Source organism: Myotis yumanensis, unplaced genomic scaffold (genome assembly GCF_028538775.1).
Source record: "Myotis yumanensis isolate MYYU_CA2020_CCGP unplaced genomic scaffold, mMyoYum1.0.hap1 SCAF_5, whole genome shotgun sequence".
NCBI classification, from domain to species: domain Eukaryota; kingdom Metazoa; phylum Chordata; class Mammalia; order Chiroptera; family Vespertilionidae; genus Myotis; species Myotis yumanensis.
The window spans coordinates 51,304,412-51,317,336 of record NW_027223756.1 but is presented as its reverse complement, the minus strand read 5'-3'; the positions used below and the strand labels follow the sequence as shown (position 1 = coordinate 51,317,336).

At 41.5% G+C, this 12,925-nt stretch overlaps 1 protein-coding gene across 2 annotated transcripts in view; it reads right to left on the bottom strand.

Moving 5' to 3' along the window:
- ABCE1 (ATP binding cassette subfamily E member 1) overlaps positions 1–12,925 on the bottom strand; it is a 33,866-nt gene that overhangs the window by 19,466 nt on the left and 1,475 nt on the right. For both annotated transcript variants that reach the window (XM_070415248.1, XM_070415247.1), the window contains exons 2-5: positions 7,167–7,296; positions 5,948–6,033; positions 1,679–1,776; positions 602–719 (exon numbers count right to left, since the gene is read on the bottom strand). In XM_070415248.1, the coding sequence (XP_070271349.1) occupies positions 602–719; positions 1,679–1,776; positions 5,948–6,033; positions 7,167–7,269 (405 nt within the window). In that variant the 5' untranslated portion in view covers positions 7,270–7,296. The remainder of the gene's footprint in view (positions 1–601; positions 720–1,678; positions 1,777–5,947; positions 6,034–7,166; positions 7,297–12,925) is intronic.

Sequence of the window (12,925 nt, the reverse complement as noted above, 5' to 3'; positions counted from 1 at the left end):
CAAGGAGGATGACTGTTACACAAAATAGGACATGTGTCCAAATAGAATACTTTCGGCTTCTAACTTAATCTTAATATTGAGGATTTAATTTCAAATCAAGGTATACCAACTCATAACAGTTTAATAAAACTCAGAATAATCAGATAAGTAGCACCAACAGATTTTAATTAAAAAAAGAAGTTTCATCTATGTATAGTTTCTTAGCATTAATTCCACAAATAATTTTAAAAATAACTTAAAAAAAAAAGACACAGCCCTAGACGGTTTGCATCAGTGGATAGAGCATTGGTTAGCCTGTGGACTGAAGGGTCCCAGGTTTGATTTTGGTCAAGGGCATGTTACCTCAGTTGCAGGCTCGATCCCCAGTCCTGGTCGGGGTGCATGTGGGAGGCAACTAATTAATGTATCTCTCTCAAATTGATGTTTCTCTCTCTCTCTCTCTCCCCCTTCCTTCCACTCTCTCTAAAAATCAATGGAAAAATATCCTTGGGTAAGGATTAACAAAAGCAAAATAAAACAAAACAAAATGACATATACACTCTCTTTCAGTCTCACAAAACCAACCCAAGCTATCTATTTTTTATAAGGTGGTAATACATACATCGTACTTTCCAAGGTTTGGCTTTTGCTTTCCTGCTAAAATTTTTAAAGCAGTTGACTTTCCAATACCGTTAGTTCCAACTAATCCCAAAACTTCACCTGGACGAGGGATAGGTAACCTGCCAAAGTATACAAAAATAATAAAACTCAGAAAAAGCTACATAATATCAGAATGACATACTTTAATACACTTGCACTCCACACACATCCATTAAGCTAAGAGATATATGCCACATATTATTGGCTATTAGAAAAAACCCCAGCCAAGATCAACTTAAACTGTTAATTGTTAGAAATGCATCTATGGCAATATTACTCCAAGTTTTATTTATTCAAAGTCTGTACTAAAGTAACAATTATTCTTTGCATATAAGGCTCAGTTTTAATGTATAAAAAAATGCTTTGGTAAAAAATATCATAGCAGGTGCAACCTCACACTGTTGTTTTTGTTGTTGTTTTCCTGCCACTTACTTACAAGGGAGAAGTGCCACATCAACCAGAAATATTCCACTTCATTCTCCCTGCTGCAGGAGGCCCCTTAAAGCTGGCAGGTTGAGAAATACCTTTTTATTAGTTAAATCTAGACTTCCAGATTAAAAATATCAGTGTTTAGCAGATAAAAACCCTCAAAGGACTCCTGTAATTTAATAATATATGTCCAAGTTCGGAGTAATATTCTCTGTTGATCATGAAATCAATAAATAAAATCAAGGACAAGTTTCCTTAAAAGTCATTCTGGGAATACAGGTTTATTAACAATAGTGATTCTCAACCCCAGTTATATATTAGAATCATCTTGGAGCTTTTACAACTTACTGAGGTCCAGACTTTTCACCCAGAGATAGGACGTAACTCAATTGGGCTGAAACCTGGGCATTAGTTTTAAAAAGAGCCCCAGGTAACTCTAATGTTAGCCAGGATAAACAACTGACATATATAATATGATTCCCTGTGATGTTACAATATTGTATTTCTCTTTAGTGCATGGATAATACAGTTTTTTCCCAGTCTTGCGTATCTCTGAAAATTCCAAATGCATTTTACCGAAGTAAAGAGGAAAGTTTACTTGAAAATATACCTGTGAAGTTTGAAGGCATTGGCACAATATCGATGTGTTGTTTCTTTTTCCAAGTTGCTCGGTAAATTGACAATTGATAAGGCGCCAAAGGGGCATTTCTGTTATTTAAAGTAAAGAATTAATTTTGTGTTAATTTTTACAAATAAACAGTTGACTAAAATGGAAAGATTAAGTAGTTTTTATAAGCAATCTTCTCAACATGGAGTTGTCCAAAGATGTAAAATATTTTTCATTTCCTTTTATTTCCTTAAAAGTTTCTAGAAGGCAAAAATTGTATCAACTAATTACGCATTACCCTTAGTGACTGCCATAATCTTAGATATTTAATGTTCATTTAATAATTATTGAAAAACTACAGAACTTGGAAGTTTTGTGCGCATTTATTTACATCCTATCTAATAATAGAGAAACATGGTAATTAGCCGTACCTCCGCTACCCTTCCCATTGGCTAATCAGGGCGATATGCAAATTAACTGCCAGCCAAGATGGCGGCCGGCAGCGAGGCAGCTTGAAGCGAACATGAGGCTTGCTTGCTTCAGTGACGGAGGAAGCCAACATTACCCGCCTGCCGCTGCCGGCCTCTGAGCTTGCAGTTTGAAACATTGTTACAAATATAGAAGCTAAACAAAACCCCAGAAACCTGCTTTCAGCCAGCCGGGATCTCAGAGATGGAGTTGAAACAGTGTTTCAATTATAGAACCCAAACAAACCAGATACCTGCTTTCAGCAGCTGAGGCCTCAGAGCTGGAGCCAAGCCTCTGAGCTAAAGCTGGCCCAGAATAAAAAAAAAAGAAAAAAAGGAGCCGTTGGGAGCTTCAGTCACCCGCCAGCCTGAAACAGCCCTCAGCCCCTCACCCAGACTGGCCAGGCACCCCAGTGGGGGACCCCACCCTGAAGGGGGTGTGACCAGATGCAAACAGCCATCAGCCCCTCACCCAGGCTGGCCAGGCACCCAAGCGGGACCCCCACCCTGATCCAGGACACCCTTCAGGGCAAACCAGCTGGCCCCCACCCGTGCACCAGGCCTCTATCCTATATAGTAAAAGGGTAATATGCCTCCCAGCACCGGGATCAGCAGAGCCGCGAGGCCTCCCGGAACCGGGATCAGCATGACAGGGGGCAGCGACCAAACCCCCTGATCGCCCTGCGGCTCTGTGTTGTGACAGGGGGCGGGGCCACAACCTCCCTATCCGCCCTGCTCTGTTCGTGACAGGGGAAGGCGCCCCAACCCCCTGATCAGCCCTGCTCTGTGCCTGATAGGAGGGAGCTCCCCAATCCCCTGATCGCTCTTCGGCTCTGTGTGTGACAGGGTGTGGCGCCCCAACCCCCTGATCGGCCCTGCCCTGTGTGTGACAGGGTGCGGCACCCCAACCTCCCCCCACCCCCCCCCACCCACGGGCCCTGCTCTTTGTGTGACGGGGTAGAGCCATGACCTCCCCATCGGCCCTGCCCTGAGTGTGACAGGGAGCGGCACCCCAACCCCCTGATCTGCCCTGCTCTGTGGGTGACAGGGGGCGGTGCCCCAACTCCCCTATCGGCCCTACTCTGTGAGTGACGGGGGGAGCTCCTCAACCCCCTGATCGGCCCTGCTCTGTGCATGACAGGGGGTGGTGCCGCAACCTCCCTATCGACCCTGCCTTGAGTATGACAGGGGGCGGTGCCCCAACCCCCCAATCGGCCCTATCCTGAGCGTGACTGAGGGTGGCATCGCAACCTCCCGATCCGCCCTGCTCTGTGCATGACATGGGGCGGCGCCCCAACTCCCCAATCAGCCCTGCTCTGAGCCCGACCAGGGGCTGCACCTAGGGATTGGGCCTGCCCTCTGCCACCCAGGAGCAGGCCTAAGCCAGCAGGTCGTTATCTCCCGAGGGGTCCCAGACTGTGAGAGGGCACAGGCCGGGCTGAGGGACCCAGGGACCCCCCCCCCCCCCCACCCCGCGCACAAATTTTTGGGCACCGGGCCTCTAGTTATTAGATAAAAGAAGGCAAGATAAAACATGGTTATTGAGTACTATACAACTGCATATTCAGCCTATTACAGATTCCTTCCCTCTACTTCCTTCTTCCTGTCTTTGTATACATCTGTTTCTACCTTAAGTCCTTTAAGGTCATGGATTATACCTTTTTTGTCTATTTATGTCCCAACAACAGCTAGCATAACATTTGGATAGAGCAAGGATTAATGTCTTTCTGCTGTGGTTTTTTAACTTTCCATATGAAAATGAAGTTTCTTATTCCGGGTAAATTCACATAAAAAAGATTTATTCATAAAAAACCTTATTCAAATAATACTTGACTAGTAATCAGATAAATGGCTATGAAACAAGAATGGCAAGAACTGGAGGTTAATTTAAGAGTGGTAATGTGGCCCTGCCAGCATGGCTCAGTGGTTGAGTGTCGACCTACGAACCAGGAGGTCAGGGTCTGATTCCCCATCCGGGCACATTCCCGATCCCCAGTGTGGGGTGCGTAAGAGGCAGCCAACCAATGATTCTCATCATTGATGTTTCTACCCCTCTCTCCCCCTCCTTTCCTCTCTGAAATTAATATATAAAAAGAGTGGTAATGTGGCTAGAGTAACTTATCAGAAGTACAGATAACTTCAAAAAGGTACATCCCAGAGTATAATCTCACATTTGAGATTTGTTTAGCAGAAGAACTGTTCAGTGAGCTCAGGGACCAATTCAAAGTCTCTGTATAGAAAAATTTCAGTGAGTTCTCATTATATGTTATAAGAACATAGATAATTAAACAAATAAAACTTTTGCTTTCTAAATAAATACTTACTACCCTCTAAACAAAACTATTAATTCTTTACATGAGATATTTCTCTGCCAATCAAGTTACCCTCATTTACAGAATTCTTTTTATTCCATCAATGTACGTAAAATACTTATAGGCTAAAGAAATTTAAACTTCTCTAAATCTACAAGGGAAAAAATATCCACACTGTTCATATATGAAGTGAATTATAAGCATTTTAATTTTCGGGTATATACTATCCTCACCCCCAAAATAGACATCACATTAGTATCTTTTCAGCCACTGAAGTGCATACCCCAAATTTTGGAACCTCATTTTCCTACAGCAGTGAAAAAAGAAAATAAAGTTCTTTCTTTATAGAATTAAAAATATATTACTCAAAATCAGATTTCCAGCACCAGAGAACATTGGTATATAAGAGTATTTGCTGGAAGAAATATTTCCTGTTTATATTTTCAAAATAAGGGAAATACCTTCTTTCAGGTATTTTCTTTCTGGAAGCCAATGCAGAATACACATGAAGCTTATTAGAATAAGTAACAGGGTGGTATCCATACTCTGGTAAAGGTCCTTTCTAAAATGCATTATCTACGAATAAAAACACCTAAATTAAGAACTTCGTGAACTGGCTCGTAATTATCTTTCATGAATTTAAGTTGGAAATTCATAATTCTTAAGTCAAAAGCCTTAAACTTTTCAATGCAACAAAAACTAATTTGGGGTATTTTGAAAAATTATACTAATGGAATAAATTCAACAAGAGAAGAATGTACAATACAGCAGAAAAAGCACTTAAAGATTAGGTTAAATTGAAAAATTTTGGCCATATGCACTTCTATTTAAAAGCTGCAAATTTAGGTCTAGTCAGTTTTGCTCAGTGGATAGAGTTTTGGCTCTCAGAGTGAAGGGTCCTGGGTTTGATTCTGGTCAAGGGCACATACCTACCTCAGTTGCAGGCTCGATCCCTGGTCCTGGTCAGGGCATGTGCAGGAGGCAACCAATCAATGTGTCTCTCTCACATTAATGTTGATGTTTCTCTTTATCTCTCCTTTCCACTCTCTCTAAAAATCAATGGAAAAATATCCTCGGGTGAGCATTAACTTCCCCACCCCCACAGTTGCAAATTTAAAGTTATATGGACTTGAAAAAAATGTATGTTATATAATTCATATTTTTAGAATTCATATTTCCAAACAGTTCTGGTGAAGAATATCCTTCTCATAAAAAGGTGGAATATATATATACATATATATATATATATATATATATATATATATATATATATATATTTGGTTGGAAATGGCTTTACAAAATTGAGTATAGGGAGGATAACTTTTAAATAAAAATTTGGCCTAATTACAAATCAATAATATTAGATTATTGATATAAGTACAAAATTTATATTCTTTATTCATTGCTTTATATTTTGCCTCTTTAAAAACAATTATAATATATTCAGAATTTTCAGGTTATAAATTTGATTCGGTAAATAAAATATCACTTACCTTAATACAAATACCACAGCCAATACAAAGAGTTTCAGAAATCCAAACTATTTTGCACTGGGGTGTAACCTCAATGCATAGTTTTCCTGGCAAAAGAAAAATACTCTTATGAGGCAAGAGGGAGATGACTCTAATATATTTATTTTGTTTAATTTACTACAGGGGAAGAAAATATGCTGGTAAAATTGTGGCAGATCCTAAAAGTTTTATTTTTAAGCTGACTGACCTAAATATTTAATTCACAAAATATGCCTTGCAAATGGTAATGTATACCAGAGAAAAGAATGAAATAAGTTAGCTAGATCAGTGAAATTCTAAAAAGTTAAGTAGTTATCTAATATACAGACAAAATTAAACTTGGCATATAAACAGGAATATTAATAATGGATTTTCTGAACAGCATGGAAGACTATAATAGATGACATCTAAAGTCTCTTTTAAGATTCAGTAAGCCTATACAGTGCGGCCTTGACTTATGAGTGTCCCGACTAACAAGTTTTTCGAGATACGAGCCGTCTCTCGGCCGATTTTTTGCTTTGAGTTGCGAGCTAAAATTCGGGTTACGAGCCAGCTTCAGATACCCCACCGCGAGTTGGCGCAGCGAACGTCACAGTGAATGCCACAACATCAGCCCAGCATCACGTGTCATTGTAATGGTGAAAATTGATTTGACATACGAGCAATTTGAGTTACGAGTTCCGTCATGGAACGAATTAAACTTGTAAGTCAAGGCCCCACTGTACCTCACTAGTACATTTAAAGTTACAATTACTTTAACACAGTTCTAAAGATTACAAACAATTCATCCATTCTGAATTGCTGTAAATTTATTTTATCTTGAAAATACAGCAAAATCTCATGAACAGTGATTCTTATTAAGCTCTTTAAAGTGAGAATATTATCAAATACAAACATATGGGCAATCCTTTCTCCATGACTTAGAATAATTACAGGATTTTGTAGAACAGTAAGAATATCAGTAACTTGAATTCTGGTTTGACTTCATATTCAGTAAACTTTTAAAAATACTGATACTAATACATTATCCTATAATTTAAAAGAAACAGAATCATGTAGTCATAAAACAATAAAAAATTCAGAACAAAATCTGGTCTCTTTACATTTCAAAGAAACTAGTGGTAAAATTCTAGACAACTATGAAGCCAACTTGTTCCTTTTAAAATCTCTTAATCTTTAAATGATCCATGGAATAGCTTACCCATTCGAACCACAGGACAACTCTTTTTGCACTCTTGCCGACATTTCTTAGGTTTACATTTGTCATGGTTGACAATAGCAATTCTTGTTAATTTATCTGCCATAATTCTAGGTAGGAATATCCAGCTCTTCTGTTAAAGAGAAATTAACAAAATTATGGCATAATCAATGCAATTAATTGAGAAATAAGTCAGGCATAAAAGTTAGATAGAAGAGACCAACCAAAAGGCTTGTATGCATGCACATGAGCATAACCAATGGACACAGACCGGAGCGGGGTAAGGGTATGTGCTGGCGGGTAGGAGAGGCTGGGGAGAGGTCAATGGGGGGAAAAGGAGATTTATGTAATACTTTAAACAATAAAGAACTTAACATTTAAAAAAATGATAGGAGGACTTAAATTATCCCTATATTCCGATATGATTATCTGGAATTAGTGAAAAAACACCATCTTCCATCATCACACAAAAAAGAAATGATCTAGGAATCAACTTAACAAGACACATACAAATGTGAGGCAACTTTTAAAATATCATTGAAAAACATAAGACTCAACAAACAGAATGAGATTTTACCATAGAGAATAGTAACACTAGAGATTTCAACCTTCCCCGAATTTATACATTTAATCCAATCTCAAGGGGGGAGGGGGAGAGAAAAAATTAACCGAGCAAACCAAATTTAGAGCTCTTATGAGAAAAATAGTAACAGCCAGGAAAACTGAAAAAGAGCAGATGGAAAAACATGATATAATACACATGCTAAAGATGTTTACTCCCTCTCTCAAACTAAGCATTACTTCATGTAGTAGTACATGAATAAAACTATCCATCTCACTATAATGACTCTATTGATGAAAATAGCAATTTCTAAGATTCTGACCATTGTGTTGGTAAAGTAGAAAAAGTAAAAACTGCATTTATCTGGGAATTTGCAATATGGACAAGATGAATTTTATGCTAACAGCACTGAAAAGAAAAGGAAACAAAGTAACTAAGTATAGACTGTACTCACTTTTAAAGCTTTTGTAAGTCTGGATATTTAACAGTGCCACCGATTATGTAGCTAAGGTCAAAGTGAATTTAAAAATCTTTTATAATACTTGGCTAGTGATAGACTTAAATTGAACTTAATTTTCTTAGACTCGTGATTTCAAGTAAACAAGTCCCCAAAGTGCCTTTCCACTGAGCCAAACCGGTCTGGCCAACCCAAAGTGCCTTAATACACCAGTTTTCTGATATGTAATGAAAGAACCTGAGGCCAAGACTACTTTCTGACAAAAACATTCTATTGGTTTTTTTTTTATGACTGTGATCCTCAATCCTCTTTTTTTTTGACAGACTGCCTCCCCTTGTAGATCTCTGAGTATTTCTCACACACCTCAATATCATTATACTTGGAGGATAAGAAATTTTGCTCCTCAGTGCTTCTCCCAGACTATTATTATCTCTCCCTTCCCACTAGAAGTTTCAGCGTTTGCATTTCAGATCATTCAACTTCTTTTGTCATTTACTGACCATCAGATCACTTGCTCCCACTCTTTGAGGATTTCAGACGTTGGCTAACTTTCACCCTCTTTTACAACTCCTGTCATAATTCTTGGTTCAATATGTTCATAGATGAATCACCTATTAACAGCCTCAGTTCATTAACCCCTCTCCTCCAATGATCTGGTTTTCCACCCTCCATCAGCCACTCATTCTTTTGGTCAAACCCTTGACCTCGCCTTTACCAATAACTGCAATCCCTCCATAGTCTCCATTACAAATACCTCATTCACCAACCACCACTCTTATCTGTTCAGCTCACCCCTCTCATACACAACAATCCAAACCTTTGAATTCCCCCATTTCTCAGACCTACTATCACTATCTCTTGACTCTACCACATTTCCACTTTTTCTCAACCCTTCATAGCTTCATTTCCCTCAGTACCCAGCTAAATTTCCTTTGTCAACCATTTCTACTCAACTATAATCCTGGTTAAAAGCAACTTTTCACCTGCACACATACAGCTGAAAATGGACAGAGAAAACACAAAGCCATGCTGACTAGTGTCATTTCAAGTGAACCCTTGTGCCAACCAGCAATCACTATACCGATTTCCAGTGTCCATTTGCACACTAAAAGACATCCACTAAGAATATCCCAGTCTCCCTCCTGTCTTTCACATCATCAGTTATTCTTTCCAGTGGCTTATTCCATCAGCATTCAAACACTGTATTATCTGACCCCACATCCCTCATTGCTTTATATTTTTGTAGCAAGACTACTTAAAAGAGTTGCCTATAATCAATTGTTTCAAATTTTTATTTTTTCTGGAATCCATTCCAAGCTTTAGTGACTATCATTCCATCAAATATCTTGTCATGCCATTACTCTTAATAGCTTTCCAAGAGATCTCTTTGGTTCTACTCTTACGTCCTTCTGTTCCAACCCCTGAAACAGTTCATTCTCTATACAGGAGCCAGAATGATCCTCTTAATGTGTAAGCCAATTCATGTCACACCTCTATTTGAAATCTTGCAATGGCTTCCCTACTTGCTCTGAATAAAAGCCAAAGTCCTTAAAATAACCAACGAGGCACTGACCAGCCTCTGTTAACATTCTGAGCTCATCTCCAACTAGTCTAGCTATTCATTTTGCCTGTCATGTTGGTTTCTTGCTGTTAAGTCCTAGTATATACCAGACATATTCTTGGCATTTTCTCTTCTCTCTGCCTGTAATGCTATTCTCCACAGTGAGTTACATGGCTCACTCCTTCAGGTCTTTAATGTTTACTTGTCAGTGAGTTTTCCTTCTCTAGCTATACCATCAAAAAATACACCCAACTGCCTTTTTGTCCCTCTCCCCTATTTTATTTTTTTCTTAGCTCTTTCTATTATATGGAAAGTTTATATGTATTCAACATATATGTATATACTATATATGGTGTATACAGAGTGGGGCAAAAGTTTATAGTGGTTCATATGGAAAATAATATAGAAATTAATAAATAATACAAGAATAAATTGTTTTGTATACTCACAACTGTAAACCTGCTTTTGCCCCACCCTGTATACACACTTATTGTGTGTATATGTATGTATACATTCATATGTATGTATTTACATATTCTCTCTCTCTACACACACAGACAGTATTTTTCCTTCTTCAAGTAGAATGTACTCTATCAGGGGCAGGGATTTTTGTCCAATTGTTCATCTCAGTGGCTAGACCAGTGTCTAGCACATAGTAGGAGCTGAAGCATGTGAATGAAGAAATAAGTTTAAATATAGCAAATAATTTTCCTATAGTTATAACAACTTCAGAAACCTTTCAAGTTATCAGTATTTCACAGTGATGGTTATCCACTAAAGTATATATTGAAAGAAAAAAAAAATCACCAAAATGGACACTAAATATTTATGTAATATACTATGTTAATTAATAGGTTCATTTGACCTCTTTAAAATCTTTAAAAACTGGTTCAGGTCTCATAAATTAGAAGAGGAAGAAATTAAAAAGACTTTTGAATTGCTCCAAAAAGCTATCATCCTGGAAGTGACAGCTCCCTGAAAACTGAAGATTTTTTAGTTAGCTATTAAAGTAAAACTGGACACCATACGAATCACCTGGTGAATGAGTGTAATAAATTCTCTAGGGGATAAATCTTTTATCATGAAATTACTTAAACGAAACTTTATATCTGCCAAAGTACTAAAATGTTTCACCTAATTATTTCAAACCATCCTATCTACACTAATAAAAGAGAAACATGGTAATCAGCATACGACCGCTACCCTTCCCATTGGCTAATCAGCATATCCTTATGCAAATTAACTGTCAGCCAAGATGGCGGCCGGCAGCCATGCATTGAAGCGAACAGGGAGGCTTGCTTGCTCCAGTGACGGCAGACTCCAATGTTCTCCGGCTGACTTGCCGGCCTCTCAGCTGCAACTCTATGCAACTATGTACTATGTTGCAAATATAGAAACTAAACAAAACCCCAGAAACCGGCTTTCATTAGCCAGGCTTCAGCCAGCCTGACCACAACATTGTATCGATGTTTTCAGCAGCGAGGCCTCAGAGCTAAAGCTGGCCCAGAATAAAAAAAGAAAAAAAAAGAAAAAAAGGAGTGGTTGGGAGCTTCAGTCACCTGCTTCAAGAAAACAGCCCTCAGCCCCTCAGCCAGACTGGCCAGGCACCCCAGTGGGGACCCCCACCCTGATCCAGGACACCCTTCAGGGCAAACCAGCCGGCCCCCACCCATGCACCAGGCCTCTATCCTATATAGTAAAAGGGTAATATGCCTCCCGGCACCGGGATCAGTGGAGCAGCGAGGCTCCCGGCACCGGGATCAGCGTGACAGGGGGCAGCGCCCAAACCCCCTGATCAGCCCTGCTCTGTGCCTGATAGGGGGGAGCTCCCCAATCCCCTGATTGCCCTGCGGCTCTGTGTGTGACAGGAGGGAGCTCCCCAACCCCCTGATCGCCCTGCGGCTCTGTGTGTGACAGGGGGCGGGGCCACAACCTCCCTATCTGCCCTGGTCTGTTCGTGACAGGGGAAGGCGCCCCAACCCCCTGATCAGCCCTGCTCTGTGCCTGATAGGGGGGAGCTCCCCAATCCCCTGATCGCCCTGTGGCTCTGTGTTTGACAGGGTGCGGCGCCCCAACTCCCCCCCCACCCCCCCGCCACGGGCCCTGCCCTGTGTGTGACAGGGTAGAGCCATAACCTCTCCATCGGCCCTGCCCTGAGTGTGACAGTGCCGGCGCCCCAACCCCCTGATCGGCCCTGCTCTGTGGGTGATAGAAGGTGGCGCCCCAACCCCCCTCCACGGGCCTTGCTGTGTGTGACAGGGTAGAGCCATAACCTCCCCATTGGCCCTGCCCTGAGTGTGACAGGGTGCAGCGCCCCAACCCCCTAATCGGCCCTGCTCTGTGAGTGACAGGGGGCAGCGCCCCAACCCCCTGATTGGCCCTGCTCTGTGAGTGACAGGGGGCAGCGCCCCAACCCCCTGATTGGCCCTGCTCTGTGCGTGACAGGGGGTGGTGCCACAACCCCCCAATCGGCCCTACCCTAAGCGTGACTAGGGGTGGCACCGCAACCTCCCGATCCGCCCTGCTCTGTGCACGACGGGGAGGCGCCCCAACTCCCCAATCGGCCCTGCTCTGAGCCTGACCAGGGGCTGCACCTAGGGACTGGGCCTGCCCTCTGCCACCCAGGAGCAGGCCTAAGCCAGCAGGTCGTTATCTCCTGAGGGGTCCCAGACTGTGAGAGGGCACAGGCCAGGCTGGGGGACCCCCCTATTCCTCCCCTCACCCCGAGTGCACAAATTTTTGTGCACCGGGCCTCTAGTTCTATATAATAAAAGGCTAATATGCAAATCAACTGAACAGCAGAATGACAGGTCGCTATGATGCACACTGCCCATGAGGGGGCAGCCACTCAACATAGGAGCTGTTCCCCTCCCACCCCCCTTTGGTCAGTGCGCTCCCACAGGGAAAGGGCTGCTGATCCAGAAGCCACTGCAGGGGGGCTGAGGAGCCAGGGGTCCCACACTGAGAGGATGCAGGCTGGGCTGAGGGACCCCCCCGCTTCCCTCCAGCGCACGAATCTCTTGCACTGGTGCTCTAGTATATAATAAAGTGATAAATTAAGAGGTTTGAAGATATTTCAGATCCGAAAAACTGTTCAAGATAGGTACTCAAACAATGACTGTCACTGTCCTTCTCCCAGCTGGGAGGCACAAGGGAAGTGCGGCATACATGAAAAGCATCTG